This window comes from Danio aesculapii, chromosome 12, assembly GCF_903798145.1.
Source record: "Danio aesculapii chromosome 12, fDanAes4.1, whole genome shotgun sequence".
In the NCBI taxonomy this organism is placed as follows: domain Eukaryota; kingdom Metazoa; phylum Chordata; class Actinopteri; order Cypriniformes; family Danionidae; genus Danio; species Danio aesculapii.
This window is the reverse complement of record NC_079446.1, coordinates 46,806,488-46,821,235: the sequence shown is the minus strand read 5'-3', so window position 1 is coordinate 46,821,235 and position 14,748 is coordinate 46,806,488. Positions and strand designations below refer to the sequence as shown.

Genomic DNA, 14,748 nt, shown 5'->3' with positions numbered 1-14,748 from the left:
CTATCTATCTATCTATCTATCTATAAGTGATGTTCAGTTATCCTCTTGTGAATGAGGTTAAATTAAAAGGATAAATTAAAACCATCAGTGTTGATTTTGTTGATTAATTTTCATTTAACACTTGAAATGACAAACATTTTAACATTTGTAAATGACAAATCTAGCAGATATGAGTTGCGTTATCGGTCTATTTTGTTGCACTATACATCCTGCAAAAACAGCATTCACCTGCTATTCTGAACACAGCCGTCCAATAAGGAGCCAGTAAATGTTTTAACACTGGATGCGATACATATATGGGATTAATTCCTGTTGTCTTGTACTTGAGATCTGAGGTGAACTCATGCACTAATTACGCTTAATACTGGGAGACTGTTTTGAGTATTAGAAAATGATTCATTTTAATTTGCACAAGCCATCTGGGCCGCCTTTGGGAATAATGAAGTATATCGTCCAGTCTTGGTGTTTTGTTTATTCTCCTGAGAGACTTTTATTGATGAATATGAACTCTTGTTGATATTTATGTACATGGTGATTAATGATGAGCGAGACGTCCATAAAAGATTCCACTTGTACAGGTTTACTTTAATAAAATACACTTTAAGTAAGACAATACAGTCCAGACCATGCATAACTGATTAGTTGAGTACTTAAATAAATATTGGAAATGAGTGTCAACAAACGCCGTCCAGGAGACTGAAGGTGCGTGTTGGGTTAAAGTGCATCTTTAGTCAAACTTTAGCTGCATGCTACAGAGACGCCAAGACAAGAGAATGAGCTTCTTCTCAGGGTACATGATGTAGTGTTTGTGAAGCTGATTTCAGACACAGAATTGCTGATTACTCTGTTTTCTTAGGCAATGAAAATGATTTCCAATGGCAAAGCAACAGCTCGTCCAATCAGATTCAAGAATCAGAACTCTGAGAAGTCAAAACTCCATTCATTTTCTCCATTTTATGACAATAACAGACCTGTGATGAGCTCTGAGGTTGTAAATGCTGCTTTTCTTAAACCCATATGTGAACCCAATATTATCTTAATCATGTTCACTAGCAGAATTAGACAACACGTTTTTGAAAAACTGCATTGTATAACTGGAGATTAATTGTGTATGCTTGACAGATCTACTGTACTTGATTTTGACTAATGTTATAATGCGCACCTTTTGTATAGCTGGTTTCGGGAACAATACTTATCGTAAAAAGCACTTTACAAAAACTTTAATTGGTGCAGAAAAACTACATTTCCCATAATGCAGTGCATTAAATCCACCAATCGGAGAGTCGCAGCAAGCAAAGGTCACCATTGTAGATTTTTAGCTCCGCCCACTACTATAAAGCATGTGACAATCCAGTCGGTCTCTCTATTTATGCCAGAATGACCCAAAATCGTTCATTTTCATGAGATTTCAAGAGATTAGTTGAGTTTTGATTATCAGGCAAGCAGAAAATCCAATATTCCAGCTATTGAGTGTTCACTTTCACTGAAAAACAGCTGTATTTGGGCTGATCCTAAACTCTTGTGCACATTCTTTCACATTCAGTTCATCTATAGGTCAATAAATATGCTATTTTCCAACTTCAGGAAAGCTCAGGAAAATCCACCAATCAGAGAGTCGCAGCAAGCAAAGTGCACCATAGTATATTTTCAGCTCCGCCCACTACCATAAAGCACAACATAATCAAGTCAGTCTCAGTGTTTTTTGAGATACTTAGTCTACCGAAAGGTGAATATCCCATACAAAGTATGAAGCAGATCGGTCAGTTTCTGTCACGTGACTCGCGACGTGCTCTCGGCATTCATTAAACTGGGTGTATCTGGAAGGCGCAAGTGGTCACGCCGCTTGGCTGTGCACCTCCATTAGAAATAACGAACTTGCGCGAACTCTAGAAAAGGCGTGATATGTGAACAGCCCCTAAAAGGCCACTATCATTTGCGATCTCCAGCAGTTGATCTTCTTGCACAGACATGCTGAATTCACCTGATTTGTTGACTAATGGGTTGTGGATACGTTCCTTGGCAGTTAGTGGGTCCTTCACTGGGCCTTTTCCTCTTCGCAAAGAAACTTTCCAAAGACGTCTGTTTCTTACTCATTATGCTGCTTGTGAGCTAAATTTGGCCACTCAAGTTACTGAGATGTTAGCCAAAGTATACTGTCTTTTTTCAAAATAAAAGATCGTTCAGATTGAGACAATGAATAAAACAGAAATAATTAATGATTTCTTCTGCGGCCCAGTAACGATTGATCCAAGGACCAGTACAGTCGGGACCACTGCATTATAGCACTTCTACGAAGACTTTCAAAATCGTAACATCTCTAAAATACTTTGGAGTTTACAATGATAATAAAGCGGGCAGCACTATACACTCAATAAAACTAAGACAACAGTTAGTAAAGAAATGTGTTAGATTAGGAATGTACAGCTAAAGTACTTTCGCATTAGTCTGCAGCGAATAAATGACCAGAAACCGTTCATTTCCATGAGATTTCAATGAGTGGAGTTTTGATTATCAAGCTAGCAGAAAATCCAATGTTCCAGCTATTAAGTGATCACTTTCAATGGAAAAGGAGCTGTTTTGGGGCTGATCCTAAACTCTCTTGTGCAAAAAAAATCTATATGTCAATAAATACGCTACTTTCCAACTTCGGAAAAGCTCAGGAAAATCCACCAATCAGAGAGTTACAGCAAGCAAAGCATGCTACAATATATTTTTAGCTCCGCCCACTACCATAAAGCACAGCATGTGACATAATCAAGTCGGTCTTTCTGTGTATGCCAATTGTTTTATATTCTTGGTCAGATTTCCATGGCTCTTAGCTTCAAATCAGTGTTTGTATTGTTTTGATGCTCCTTAGTTGGTTTTGTTGATGTGTTATAGCACTTGAATGTAGGCTTTCGTAACATCTCTAAAATACTTTGGAGTTTACAGTGGTGATAAAGTGGGCAGCACTAATGCTACTAAATAAAACTTGCGACAACAGTTAGTTAAGAAATGCATTAGACGGAATGTACAGCTAAAGTGCTTTTACATTAATCTGCAGCGAACAAGTGACCAGAAATCGTTCATTTTCATGAGATTTCAAGAGATTAGTTGAGTTTTGATTATCAAGCAAGCAGAAAATCCAATATTCCAGCTATTGAGTGTTCACTTTCACTGAAAAAGAGCTGTTTTTGGGCTGATTCTAAACTCTTGTGCAAAAAAACTAGCGAAAACAACTGTGTCTGTTTATCTATTTGTCAATAAATCCGCTATCTTCCAAATTTGAAAAGCTCAGGAAAATCCACCAATCAGAGAGTCGCAGCAAGCAAAGCATGCCACAATATATCTTTAGCTCGGCCCATGACCATAAAGCACAGCATGTGACATAATCAAGTCGGTCTCTATGTATGTCAATTGTTTTATGTTTTTGGTCCGATTTCCATGGCTCTTTGCTTCAGATCAGTGTTTGTATTGGTTTGATGCTCCTTGGTTGGTTGCGTTATAGCCCTTGAATATAGGCTTTCGAAACATCTCTAAAATACTTAGGAGTTCGCAATGATAATAAAGTGGGCACGACTAAAGCACTCAATAAAACTAAGACAAAAGTTGGTTAAGAAATTCGTTAGACGGAATGTACAGCTAAAGTGCTTTCGCTTTAATCTGCAGCGAATAAATGACCAATGAGATTAGTTGAGTTTTGATTATTAAGCAAGCAGAAAATCCAATATTCCTGCCTTAGAGTGTTCTCTTTCACTGGTAAAGAGCTGTTAATGTGAACAGTCCAGTGTTTTTTGGCTCATCCTCGGTGCTTATTTTGTAAATTGTGAGGTCCCGGAAGAGATCGGGGTAGCAGATCATGGACGAAGAGGATTGGGGAGTCGCGGACGGAGAGGGTTAGGGAGTAGCAGAAGAAAGTGAAGAGCGGGGGTGCATGTGAGAAGGGGGGATCTGTAAAATGTGGTTCCGGCTTGTTCCGGCACAAATTAAGCCCTGCTCATCCTAAACTCTTGTGCAACTAGCAAAAACAAAACAGTCCATCTATACATCAATAAATACGCTATTTTCTAACTTCAAAAATCCACCAATAAGAGTTGCAGCAAGCAAACCATGCCACAATAGATTTTTAGCCCTGCCCACTCCCTGTGACATAAACAAGTCCCTGTTTAGCTCCACCCACTCCCTGTGACAAAGTCCCTGTTTGGCTTAGCCCACTGCTTTAGACATAATCAATTTCCTATTCTGAGTTTTTTTTTTCCTCCAGATTTGCATATGCTTCTTTACTTCAAATATTGCATTGTTTCCTCCTTGGCTTTTGTAAGATTTCTAAAATACTTTGGAATGAGCAACAATGAAAAAGTGGGCAGCACTAAAGGCCCCGGTATACTTCAAATGTAATTGAAAAAAGCACTAAAATTACGTAACTTCGAGTTCCTTCGGCAGTTCGAAACAGCTCACCAAAGCTAACCTTTTGGAGATTTCATTTTGGTCCTAAGCACATTTGAGCTAGCATTGGTTGGTGTGGATTATGCAATCGGTGTGTGTGTGCCGTAAAGCTACGTCTTATTTAACGTGCTTCATATTGACGCAATTCAGAGTCAAACAGGATAAAAACATCCAGCACAACAATACCAACTTAGCAACATGAATATGCTGGAAGGTCGAGTAGCAGAGCTGGCGCAGATGTACTGTATTCGTACCAGTGCTATCATTCACGGAAAGACTCACACACTGGAAGATAAACACAACTGCGTCACAACTGAGTAAAGTTATAAAACATTGTTCCATTCGGTATTGTTCGAATGTTGTTGTATTTTAGGAGCCTAATCGAGTGGCGTGATACCTTTACAACCCCACGTACTGCAGCTCTGTCATATATATATATATATATATAATTGTTATTCTCTCACAGTCGCCATTGTTGATGTATTTTAGGAGCCTAATCGAGAGGCGTGACACCTTTACAACCCAGCCTACTGCAGCGCTGTTTGTCATATATATGTAACTATTATTCTCTCACAGCCATCATTGTTATTGTGTTTGCAAGTCCAATCGAGTGGCGTAAGACCTTTACAACCCCACCTACTGCAGCTCTGTCATATATATGTAACTGTTATTCTCTCAGAGCTGCGCTGTTGTTGTGTTTAGGAATCCAATCGAGTGGCGTGATACCTTTACAACCCAGCCTACTGCAGCTCTGTTTGTTATATATTTGTAATTTGTTTTGTTGTATTTTAGGAGCCTAATCGAGTGGCGTAATACCTTTACAACCCCACCTACTGCAGCTCTGTCATATATATATATATATATATATGTAGCTGTTATTCTCTTAGAGCTGCGTTGTTGTTGTGTTAAGGAGTCCAATCTAGTGGTGTGATACCTTTACAACCCCACCTACTGCAGCTGTTTGTTATATATATATATGTAACTATTATATTCTCAGAGCCATCATTGCTATTGTGTTTAAATGTCCAATCGAGTAGTGATACCTTTACAACCCCACGTACTGCGGCTCTGTCAAATATTTGTAACTGTTATTCTCTCAGAGCTACGCTGTTGTTGTGTTTAGAAGTCTAATCGGGTGGCGTGATACCTTTACAACCCAGCCTACTGCAGCGCTGTTTGGAATATATATGTAGCTGTTATTCTCTCAGAGCTGCGTTGTTGTTAAGTTTAGGAGTCTAATCGAGTGGCGTGATACCTTTACAACCCAGCCTACTGCAGCTCTGTCAAATATTTGTAATTGTTATTCTCTCAGAGCTGCGTTGCTGTTGTGTTTGGGAGTCCAATCAAGTGGCGTGATACCTTTACAACCCAGCCTACTGCAGCTCTGTTTGTCATATATATGTAACTGTTATTCTCTCACAGTCGCCATTTTTGTTGTGGTAAGAAGTCCAATCGAGTGGAGTTACAGTATACCTTTACAACCCAGCCTACTGCAGCTCTGGGGGTGTCAAAATATTCAGACCTTTATAAACTTCTTTTTGCGCTCAAATGAATAAGTTAATTTGGAGTATACCAAGGTGTTAATCAACACAATAAAATTTGCGACAAAAGAAATGCATTAGACGAAATGTACAGATAATCCAACAGTCCAGCAGTCGAATCTTAACTTAACTACCAAAAAAGTGGCGTTAATATAAACACCCCAGTGTTTTGAGCTCATCCTGAACGCTAAAAATAAATAAAACGTTATCATTCTCACTCAATCCCTCTATAGTAAATAAAGAAATATGCCATTTTTCCACTTGAGAAAAGCTCAGTGTTTTACTGTGGGTTTGTCTTTGCGTCTGGAAAGCAGTCAGTCTCTCTCTCTCTCTCATTATTGTACTCTCTCGTCCGTCTATGTGGGCCAGGTTATGTGAATGCAGCGTGGCGCCCCCTGCTGGATGGAGGTCTGGGGGTGATGTAGAACTGGAGATGCTGAGAGGATGAGATGAAGGGCATGAGCGGAGAGCAGAGCTTGTGCAGACGATGTATCTACTGGTTCTTCTTGTCATCAGGTGGGGAGTACGGCGGAGGCTTGTCCTGCAGAGTGAAAACACTATTAATCATCTACAATCAATACTCAAGCTAGTCGTTTATTATATTGATATAGCTCTATACACTATAACTCTATACTCTATTACTCTATAAATTACATTACTAATCAAGTTATTTCAGTTCCTAGTAATCATACAAATTACTGTCTGTCTGTCTGTCTGTCTGTCTATCTATCTCTGTCTGTCTGTCTCTGTCTGTCTATCTATCTGTCTGTCTGTCTGAACATCGTTAATGGATTGAACATAGTTGTGTATATAGACCTTGTTAGGAGGTAAACTGGTAATATTTGTTAACAGGTCACACGTAGTAAACAGTTTGAACTTGGTTAACAGGCTGATAAACTCACCTCCGGCAGGTAAACGTGTGTTGGAGCATAAGTGGTGTTAGCGCTGGAACTGGCTGCTGCTTCAGCTGCTTTTGCCTCCGCTAGAACAACAAATCTTAAATAAATAACTTTTCAAGGTTAAAATATCTGACGACTAGTCATAGATTTACAAAGGTTTAAGATTGCTAAAGAAATTAGGTTTTTTTTTCATACATTATTATTATTATTATCATTATTGGAATACTTGATTCTGATTGGTCAACCGTGATATTCTGCAGTAACAACCGGCTGGATGTACGTTATCCCTCACTTATAAAACTATTATAGTTTATTCAAAAATGTATCTGGGATGTGGCTGCTCCTTGATAAAGTTAGTCATAATAAAATGAGTTAAAATGTAGTGGTAATGAATTTGTTGCTTTCATTTTATTTTTAGGAAAAATATGATCTTAAAGTCGACATGAAATCAAAATGTACTCTTATTTTTATATTTATATAGGAGTGCTTGTCATAAACAATCTATCTGTGCAATTTATTATTTTGTTAAATTTAATTTGCCCTCATAATCTTTTATCAAAAAAAAATCTTTTATTAAATACCATAACCTTCTCTCTCCCCCTCAAAATGACTTTTCTTCACTTCTAGTCACATGAAATGCCTTTAGAGTGGAGCGATCAGTCCTTTAGGGCGGAGCTATCAGTCCTTTAGGGTGGAGCTTTCAGTCCTTTAGGACTGAGCTATCAGTCCTTTAGGGCGGAGCTATCAGTCCTTTAGGGTGGAGCTATCAGTCCTTTACGTCGGAGCTATCAGTCATTTAGGGCGGAGCTATTAGTCCCATAGGGTGGGGCTATTAGTCCTTTAGGGTGGAACTATCAGTCCTTTAGGGCGGAGCTATCAGTCCTTTAGGGCGAAGCTTTCAGTCCTTTACGGCGGAGCTATCAGTCCTTTAGGGCGGAGCTATCAGTCCTTTAGGGTGGAGCTTTCAGTCCTTTAGGACTGAGCTATCAGTCCTTTAGGGCGGAGCTATCAGTCCTTTAGGGTGGAGCTATCAGTCCTTTACGTCGGAGCTATCAGTCATTTAGGGCGGAGCTATTAGTCCCATAGGGTGGGGCTATTAGTCCTTTAGGGTAGAACTATCAGTCCTTTAGGGCGGAGCTATCAGTCCTTTAGGGCGAAGCTTTCAGTCCTTTACGGCGGAGCTATCAGTCCTTTAGGGCGGAGCTATCAGTCATTCAGGGCGGAGCTAGTAGTCCTTTAGGGTGGAGCTAATATTTATTTAGGGCGGAGTTATCATTTTGTTAGCAACTTTCCATCTTCCAACTATCCAATTGGTTTCAAAAGGATGAAATCATGCACCTCCCTACATTTTTTTTCCATTTCAGGACCATTAGATGGACATCACGGAAATCAAGAAAATCTTAACCTCCATTCCATGCCGACTTTAAAAACAAGAGATCTCAAGATTTTTTTAAAGAATTTCACGAAAGAACATTCTTGAAAACTTCTCAGAATTGATTTTAAGAGATAAATTTCTTAAAGGAATAGTTCACCCAAAATTACAATTCTGCCATTATTCACTCTCCCTCCACTTGTTTGAGTTTCATTCTTCAGGTGAACACAAAGTAAGATATTTTGAAGAATGTGGGAAACCAGTAGCCATTGACTTCCATAATATGTATAGTTTTCCTACTATGGAAGTCAGAATGGTTACCAGTCTCCAATATTAATATCTTCTTTTGTGTTCAACAGAAAAAAACTCATTAAAGGGACAGTTCACTCCAAAAATCCATCATTTGCTCACCATATACTCAAATATGAAAACTGACTCACTAATTACTCACCCTCAGGTGGTTCCAAACCTTTATGAGTTTCTTTCTTCAGAAGATATTTTGAACAAAGCTGAAAACCTGTAACCATTGACTTTCTCAAAACAAATACTATGGAAGTCAATGGTTACAATGGTTTCCAACATTCTTCAAAATATCTTTTGTGTTCAACAGAATAAAGAATCTCATAAAACTTTGGAACCACTTGGGTGAACTATCCCTTTAAGCTTTAGAACCACTTGAGTGCAAGTAAATGGTAAGCAAATTTCCAATTTACGTGAAATATCCCTTTAAGAATCAGACCGCAGAAGTTCAGCATCTTCTAGAAGTGGTTCAGTGTGGGTCATACCAGCAGCGGTTCTAGGCAGGTCTGGGTCGAGCGGAGCATGATCCACTGGAGCAGTGTATGGAGGAGGTGGCATATAAGCTGCCGGTCCATCAAACACAGGAGGACTAGGGTAAAACGCACCTACAGCACACAAGATAACAGAAATGGTTAGGAGGAGGAGGAGTCTGTTAGGTTGTAATAATGCTCCACAAACTCTTTACACCATCTTTCTGAATGAAACACCTACTTTACTACATCCAATCAGCTCGCAGTAGAAAAAACAAGCCACGCCCACTGTTTTCTCATTTAATATTCCGTTTCTATAGGAACTGCGTCACAATATGAAATAAAAATGGTTGCAGCTTCCGGTTCATGTGGACTTTAAGTGCATGTTATTACCTGGAGGTGGAGGTCCAGGGTAGGCGTATCCAGGTGGAGGAGGCCCGGCGGGATACATGCCGTTAGCAGGAGGAGGTGGAGGAAAAGCGTACGCACCGTTCGCCATGTATGGGCAGCCGAAATTTACAGTCACCGGTTGCCCTCTGGATGCTGAGGTAAAGAAAGAGAGGTAATCCACATCCACATCAGTTTGACTGCTTAATGCTGAGACTCTTATTTTGAAACTGGTTGAGCACAAACATACCCTGCTCTGCCACATGCAACATGCGCTGACCAAACTCGATGGCTCCTCCAGCGCTAAAGATCAGCTTGAAGGTTGCAGATCCTTCCCATCCACCTGGAACACAGGTGTGAGGGGAACACACTTATATATACAGTATATTTACAGTACATGCTATAGATCTGTTTACTCCAAGTACATGGTGTCTTTCCTTTTCATGTTCAGATTAACTCAAACCAGGACTCTACGAAATCAAAATTCAAGAAGAGTCTGATTACTTTTGTCTGTGGACATGGTATATGAAACTTGAACTTGTTTGTTTTGTTTAGTTAATTTATGTATATTCATTCATTCTCCTTTGGCTTAGTCTCTTATTTATCAGGGGTCAACACAGCGGAATGAACCGCCAACCTATAAACTCTCAAATTCACAAACTCAAACATTATGGTCAATTTAGTTCATCGATTCCCCTATAGCGCATGTGTTTGGAATTGTGGGGGAAACCAGAGCACCCGGAGGAAACCCACACCAACACGGGGAGAACATGTGATCTCCACACAGAAATGCCAACTGACCCAGCTGAGGCTCAAACCAGTGACCTTCCTGCTGTGAGGCGACAGTGCTAACCACTGAGCCACCATACCACCCTTTCACGTTTATTATTAGTTTTTATTCTTATTTAATATATATTATAATTTATATATAAATTATTTAATATTCTTTAATGTTTTCAATTTCTATTTAGCTTCATGTAAGCTTTTTTTGCGCTTCAACTTTACATTTTTATGTAAAACTATACTTAGTTCATCTTATAACATTTAAGTTGTCTTTTAAGCTTGGAAGTAAAGTGTATTTTATACTTTCAATTAATGAATATATTTTAGTAAAATAAGTTTTAGTACACTGTAAAAAAATCTTGCTGACTTAACTTTTTAAGTTGAATCAAATAAACCTTTCTGGTCGTCTCAAATTACATCAATCAAACAGGCTAAAAGTTAAACTTTATATAACTGAAAAAAATTAATTGAAACCTGATTAACTTATAATTTAAGTTAAAGCAGCATAAAAATATTTGTTGTCTTGACCAGTTGACTTTATGATTACATTGAGTTTATCACTCAACATCTAAAAATAATAATAATTATAATTCCTTTTGGCGGTTCATTCCGCTGTGGCGACCCCAGATTAATAAATGGACTAAGCGGAAAAGAAAATGATTGAATGAATATATAATTCCTCTCAATTATATAGTGCTTTTCTGGACACTCAAATCACTTTACACATTCTTTGGTGGAATCTCCTCATCCACCATCAGTGTGCAGCATCCAGCACAGCAGTCTATTGCTCCAGACCACACACCAGCTGATTGGTGGAGAGGAAACAGAGTGATGAAGCCAATTATGATATGGGGATGGTTCAGAGGCCATGATGGACATCCATTGGGCAGATTTGGCCAGGTTAAACCGCTACTCTTTTTCGAAGGACATCCTGGCATTGATAACGACTACAGAGTGTCAGGATCTCGATTTAACGTCTCATCTAAAAGACGGCACTCGCTGAACAGTATTGAGTCCCCATCAATATAATAACTCACACAGAGTGCAGGTTGTGCACCCCCTGCTGGTCTCACTAACACCACTTCCAGCAGCAATCTAGCCTTCCCATGTGGTTTCCCATCCAGGTACTGACCGGGCGCAGCCCTGCTTAGCTTCAGTGGGCGACCATGTGAGAGCTGCAGAAAGCTAGCTGCTGGCAAAATAATCATTGTGCATTTATGGGGTGAGCTTTATACAGGTGAGTGGGTTTGACAAACCACCTGTAAAACACACTAATCTCTTTAAAAAATGAACAAAAATATCCCTCCTCTTTACTGTATTACTTAATTCTCTGAGTACTAACAGTTTCTGTGTATTATTAGCACTTGTTTTGTGTATTGCCTGTTTTTTTATTGAATCGCTGAATGCCTCCTCAATTGTAAGTCGCTTTAGACAAATGCATCTGCTGAATGACTAAATGTAGTAAATAATGACAACAGTTTTATTTTCAGCTATTATTATTTTACTGTTATTATTTTCAGCTACTCTATCTGTTTGCACATCATCGGTGGTGTTATATTTATTTTATTGGTTAGTTTATATTACAGTAATTTATAGCAATTTTACCTCCAGACTCGGCGCCGACTGTGCCCTTGATGTAATTGGCACCGAGCACAGGCTGTTTGACCTCGCAGCCCTTCATAAGATAGAAGGGCATCATGAAAGACTGCAGAGGATCTTTTCCTTTAGTCAGGAAGATGACCTGAAGACCAAACACATCAGCAGATGAAAAACAATGAACATAGAGGAGCACAACAACATTTATATATCAGATTCATCCTACAACCAATAAGGAGACAATCCATTTTGGTTTACAATAATAATAATAATAATAATAATAATAATAATAATAAGTTTAAAGAGTGTGTACTACTTTTATTATACACTGTAAAATGAATAATAAAAGTAGAATCTTTTCCCCATTTATTTATGCTTTTGAAATGCATTATGGGAGCTTCAAACATTTCATGGGACCTTTAAACATAACTTACTACTTTGATTCTATAACTGTGTCTTGGCTCTGTCCTAATAATCATTTAATAATTGTGATGGTTCTCATTGTCTTGCATACCCTGTAAGGTGTCAGGTAGATGCTTCCCTTCTTGCTCTTTCTGAAGGCGTCCGGCAAGCGTTCGCTGTCACTGAACACCAGCTCCACGTTCTCATATGACATCAGGACACTGGAGGAAAACATATTCACTGTAATACAGTCAGCACTTTCTGTGACAACTCATAATTATCAAAACAAGCTTGGCCATTGCTGATAAGGAAACAAAGACGAATGTTTATAGCTTTCAAGAATATCAGGATCAGTTTTAAGAACACTTGTCTATTATAAAGCACTATAAATAATAACAAAGTAAATCATATAAATTGTAAATGAACATATAATAATAAACCCAACAGTCAACTTTATCAAATGAAATGAGTGGAGTTAACTCAAAATGTACTGAAAGTTAATTCTACTCATTTGAAAAGAGTGTTGAAGTCAGTGTTGAAGGTAATGAGTTAATTAAATACCTCATTACTTCAACTTAAATTGAGTAAGTTCACAGTACTCATATAGATTAATTTTTGAACTCAGTTTATTGCAATCGATTTGAGTTGCCCTAACTTATTGTGTTTTACAGTTCTCAGTTGGTTTGAGTTCTCTTCATTTATTGGGTTTTACTGTGCTCAAATTGCTTTGTTTACTCAAATAGATTAAGTTCACAGTACTTATTAGGATTAGTTTTTAAAGGGCACCTATGGTAAAAAATCTACTTTTCAAGCTGTTTGGACAGACATATGTGCATGTATGGTGTATAGACTGTCATATTGGGGTAATATAAGCACACCCAGTGCTTTTTTTTTCAATTTAATAACATAAAAAACAGTGGAACAAATTGGAGCGGTTTTCAAATCGACCGCAACTTTACGTAGGAGAGCGGTCCCCCCGCCCACCAATATTGATTGACAGGCGTTTCATCATATCCTCAGTTTGTTGATTCACGTCCGCCATTTTCAGCGTGAGTCGAAGCGATATCACTAAAGGATCACCCTTGCTCTATTTTTAGATGCAAGGCTCATTGGGCTCAACACAAGATCAATATTCTCCACATTATCACTCTAATCGGAATTATTGGTTGTATCTTTAGGTAGGTTTGCAAACATGTGTACTTCTCATTGAGTCTACCTTATACTTCAGCCGTTTGCATTTCTCGTGATCCCAGAAGCTCCCTGTGATCTTAACTAGCATGCGTTTTAGAATTCTAAACATAGGTTTCTATCAGGGTACACTCAAGTCGACGGCTGGGCGCCGCAGATCGCTGCAGAAACCCATGTTTAGAATTCAAAAATGCGTGGCGCGACGATTCGGGACACTTCATGTCTCTGCCGCGCCACAGAGAGTGTCTGGTGTGCCGTGTCACGGCTTCGAGCGGCGCATCCGGTGCCTCAGTCAAAGTTAATTCAGTGTGCGTGGTTATTAGTTTCTGTGTACAAGCTCAGCACTTGAAACTAGCACACAGTTGGCTGTAAAACTGTACAAAGACACAAATGATTTTGTACTCTCTGCTTGGTCTGTGTCAGGGTCGTACATGTACGACTGAATGCTGAACCTCTCACTCCAGCTCGTTCTCGCAGTCTGCCTGTCAGACTCTGTTGCAAACGCAGAGTGGGTGAGCTCATGGCCCCGCCCCCTTGTTACGTTGGCGGGAAGCCGAAACTAATTTACATGTGAAGCAACACACCCATAAATCAGCGAACTGTGAACACGCCCCCAACATGACACTTTTTAACACCTTATAATAAAAATATGAAAATCTGAATTGTGTTTTGAACTGAACCTAAACTGGCACACTCAGAAGAACCATAATATTAATATTACATCATAAAAAAGAGGTAAACTATGTTCCCTTTAAACTTAAATAGTTTGTTGCAATCGGTTTCCTCAAATGGTTTGAGTTGCCTTAACTTATAGGGTTTTACAGTGTATTATGACAACATTTAGAAATCAGGTTTAAATCAGACATGTCATCATTTGTTTTAGTATGTACCTATCAATATCATATTACCAACTTTTAGTTTATTTTGTTTATATACGTTTTTAAGATCCACCTAACTCTGTCTATTTTAGTGCTTCTTAGTTATGATTGATTTTTAGAGTGACAATTTTAACATCCAGGGACAATGGAAGAAAAATATGCAATGCTAATTAATGTACACTGTCCCTGCCAAATAAACTAATAAATAAACGTTAATAAATTATTAGCATGTTAATGTAATATACAATATAATTAATAATAAAATAAATATCAATTAATAATTGAAAGGAATGTGAAATAAGGGTAATTAAAATGTTAATTAAAAATTGTAATGAAAATACAAAATTGTTATTATTTATTGTGAATTATTATGCATATGAATTTGAAAAATACAGTTTAAGTGCTCTATATAATAAGAGGAGATATATATATGTTACAGGTCCCTGGTAGTCGGCAGTAGTCTTAGTAATAATTGAGAGAGATAAGAGTTAGCTGTTGCTTCACCGT

The 14,748-nt window shown here is 38.4% G+C and overlaps 1 protein-coding gene across 1 annotated transcript in view; it reads right to left on the bottom strand.

The window, feature by feature from the left end:
* Positions 1 to 465: 465 nt before the first annotated feature.
* wbp2 (WW domain binding protein 2) overlaps positions 466 to 14,748 on the bottom strand; it is a 17,883-nt gene continuing 3,600 nt past the window's right edge. Inside the window, exons 2-8 of the mRNA XM_056469240.1 lie at positions 12,288 to 12,396; positions 11,783 to 11,918; positions 9,645 to 9,737; positions 9,401 to 9,550; positions 9,023 to 9,142; positions 6,869 to 6,948; positions 466 to 6,507 (exon numbers count right to left, since the gene is read on the bottom strand). Of these exons, the coding sequence (XP_056325215.1) occupies positions 6,460 to 6,507; positions 6,869 to 6,948; positions 9,023 to 9,142; positions 9,401 to 9,550; positions 9,645 to 9,737; positions 11,783 to 11,918; positions 12,288 to 12,396 (736 nt within the window). The 3' untranslated portion in view covers positions 466 to 6,459. The remainder of the gene's footprint in view (positions 6,508 to 6,868; positions 6,949 to 9,022; positions 9,143 to 9,400; positions 9,551 to 9,644; positions 9,738 to 11,782; positions 11,919 to 12,287; positions 12,397 to 14,748) is intronic.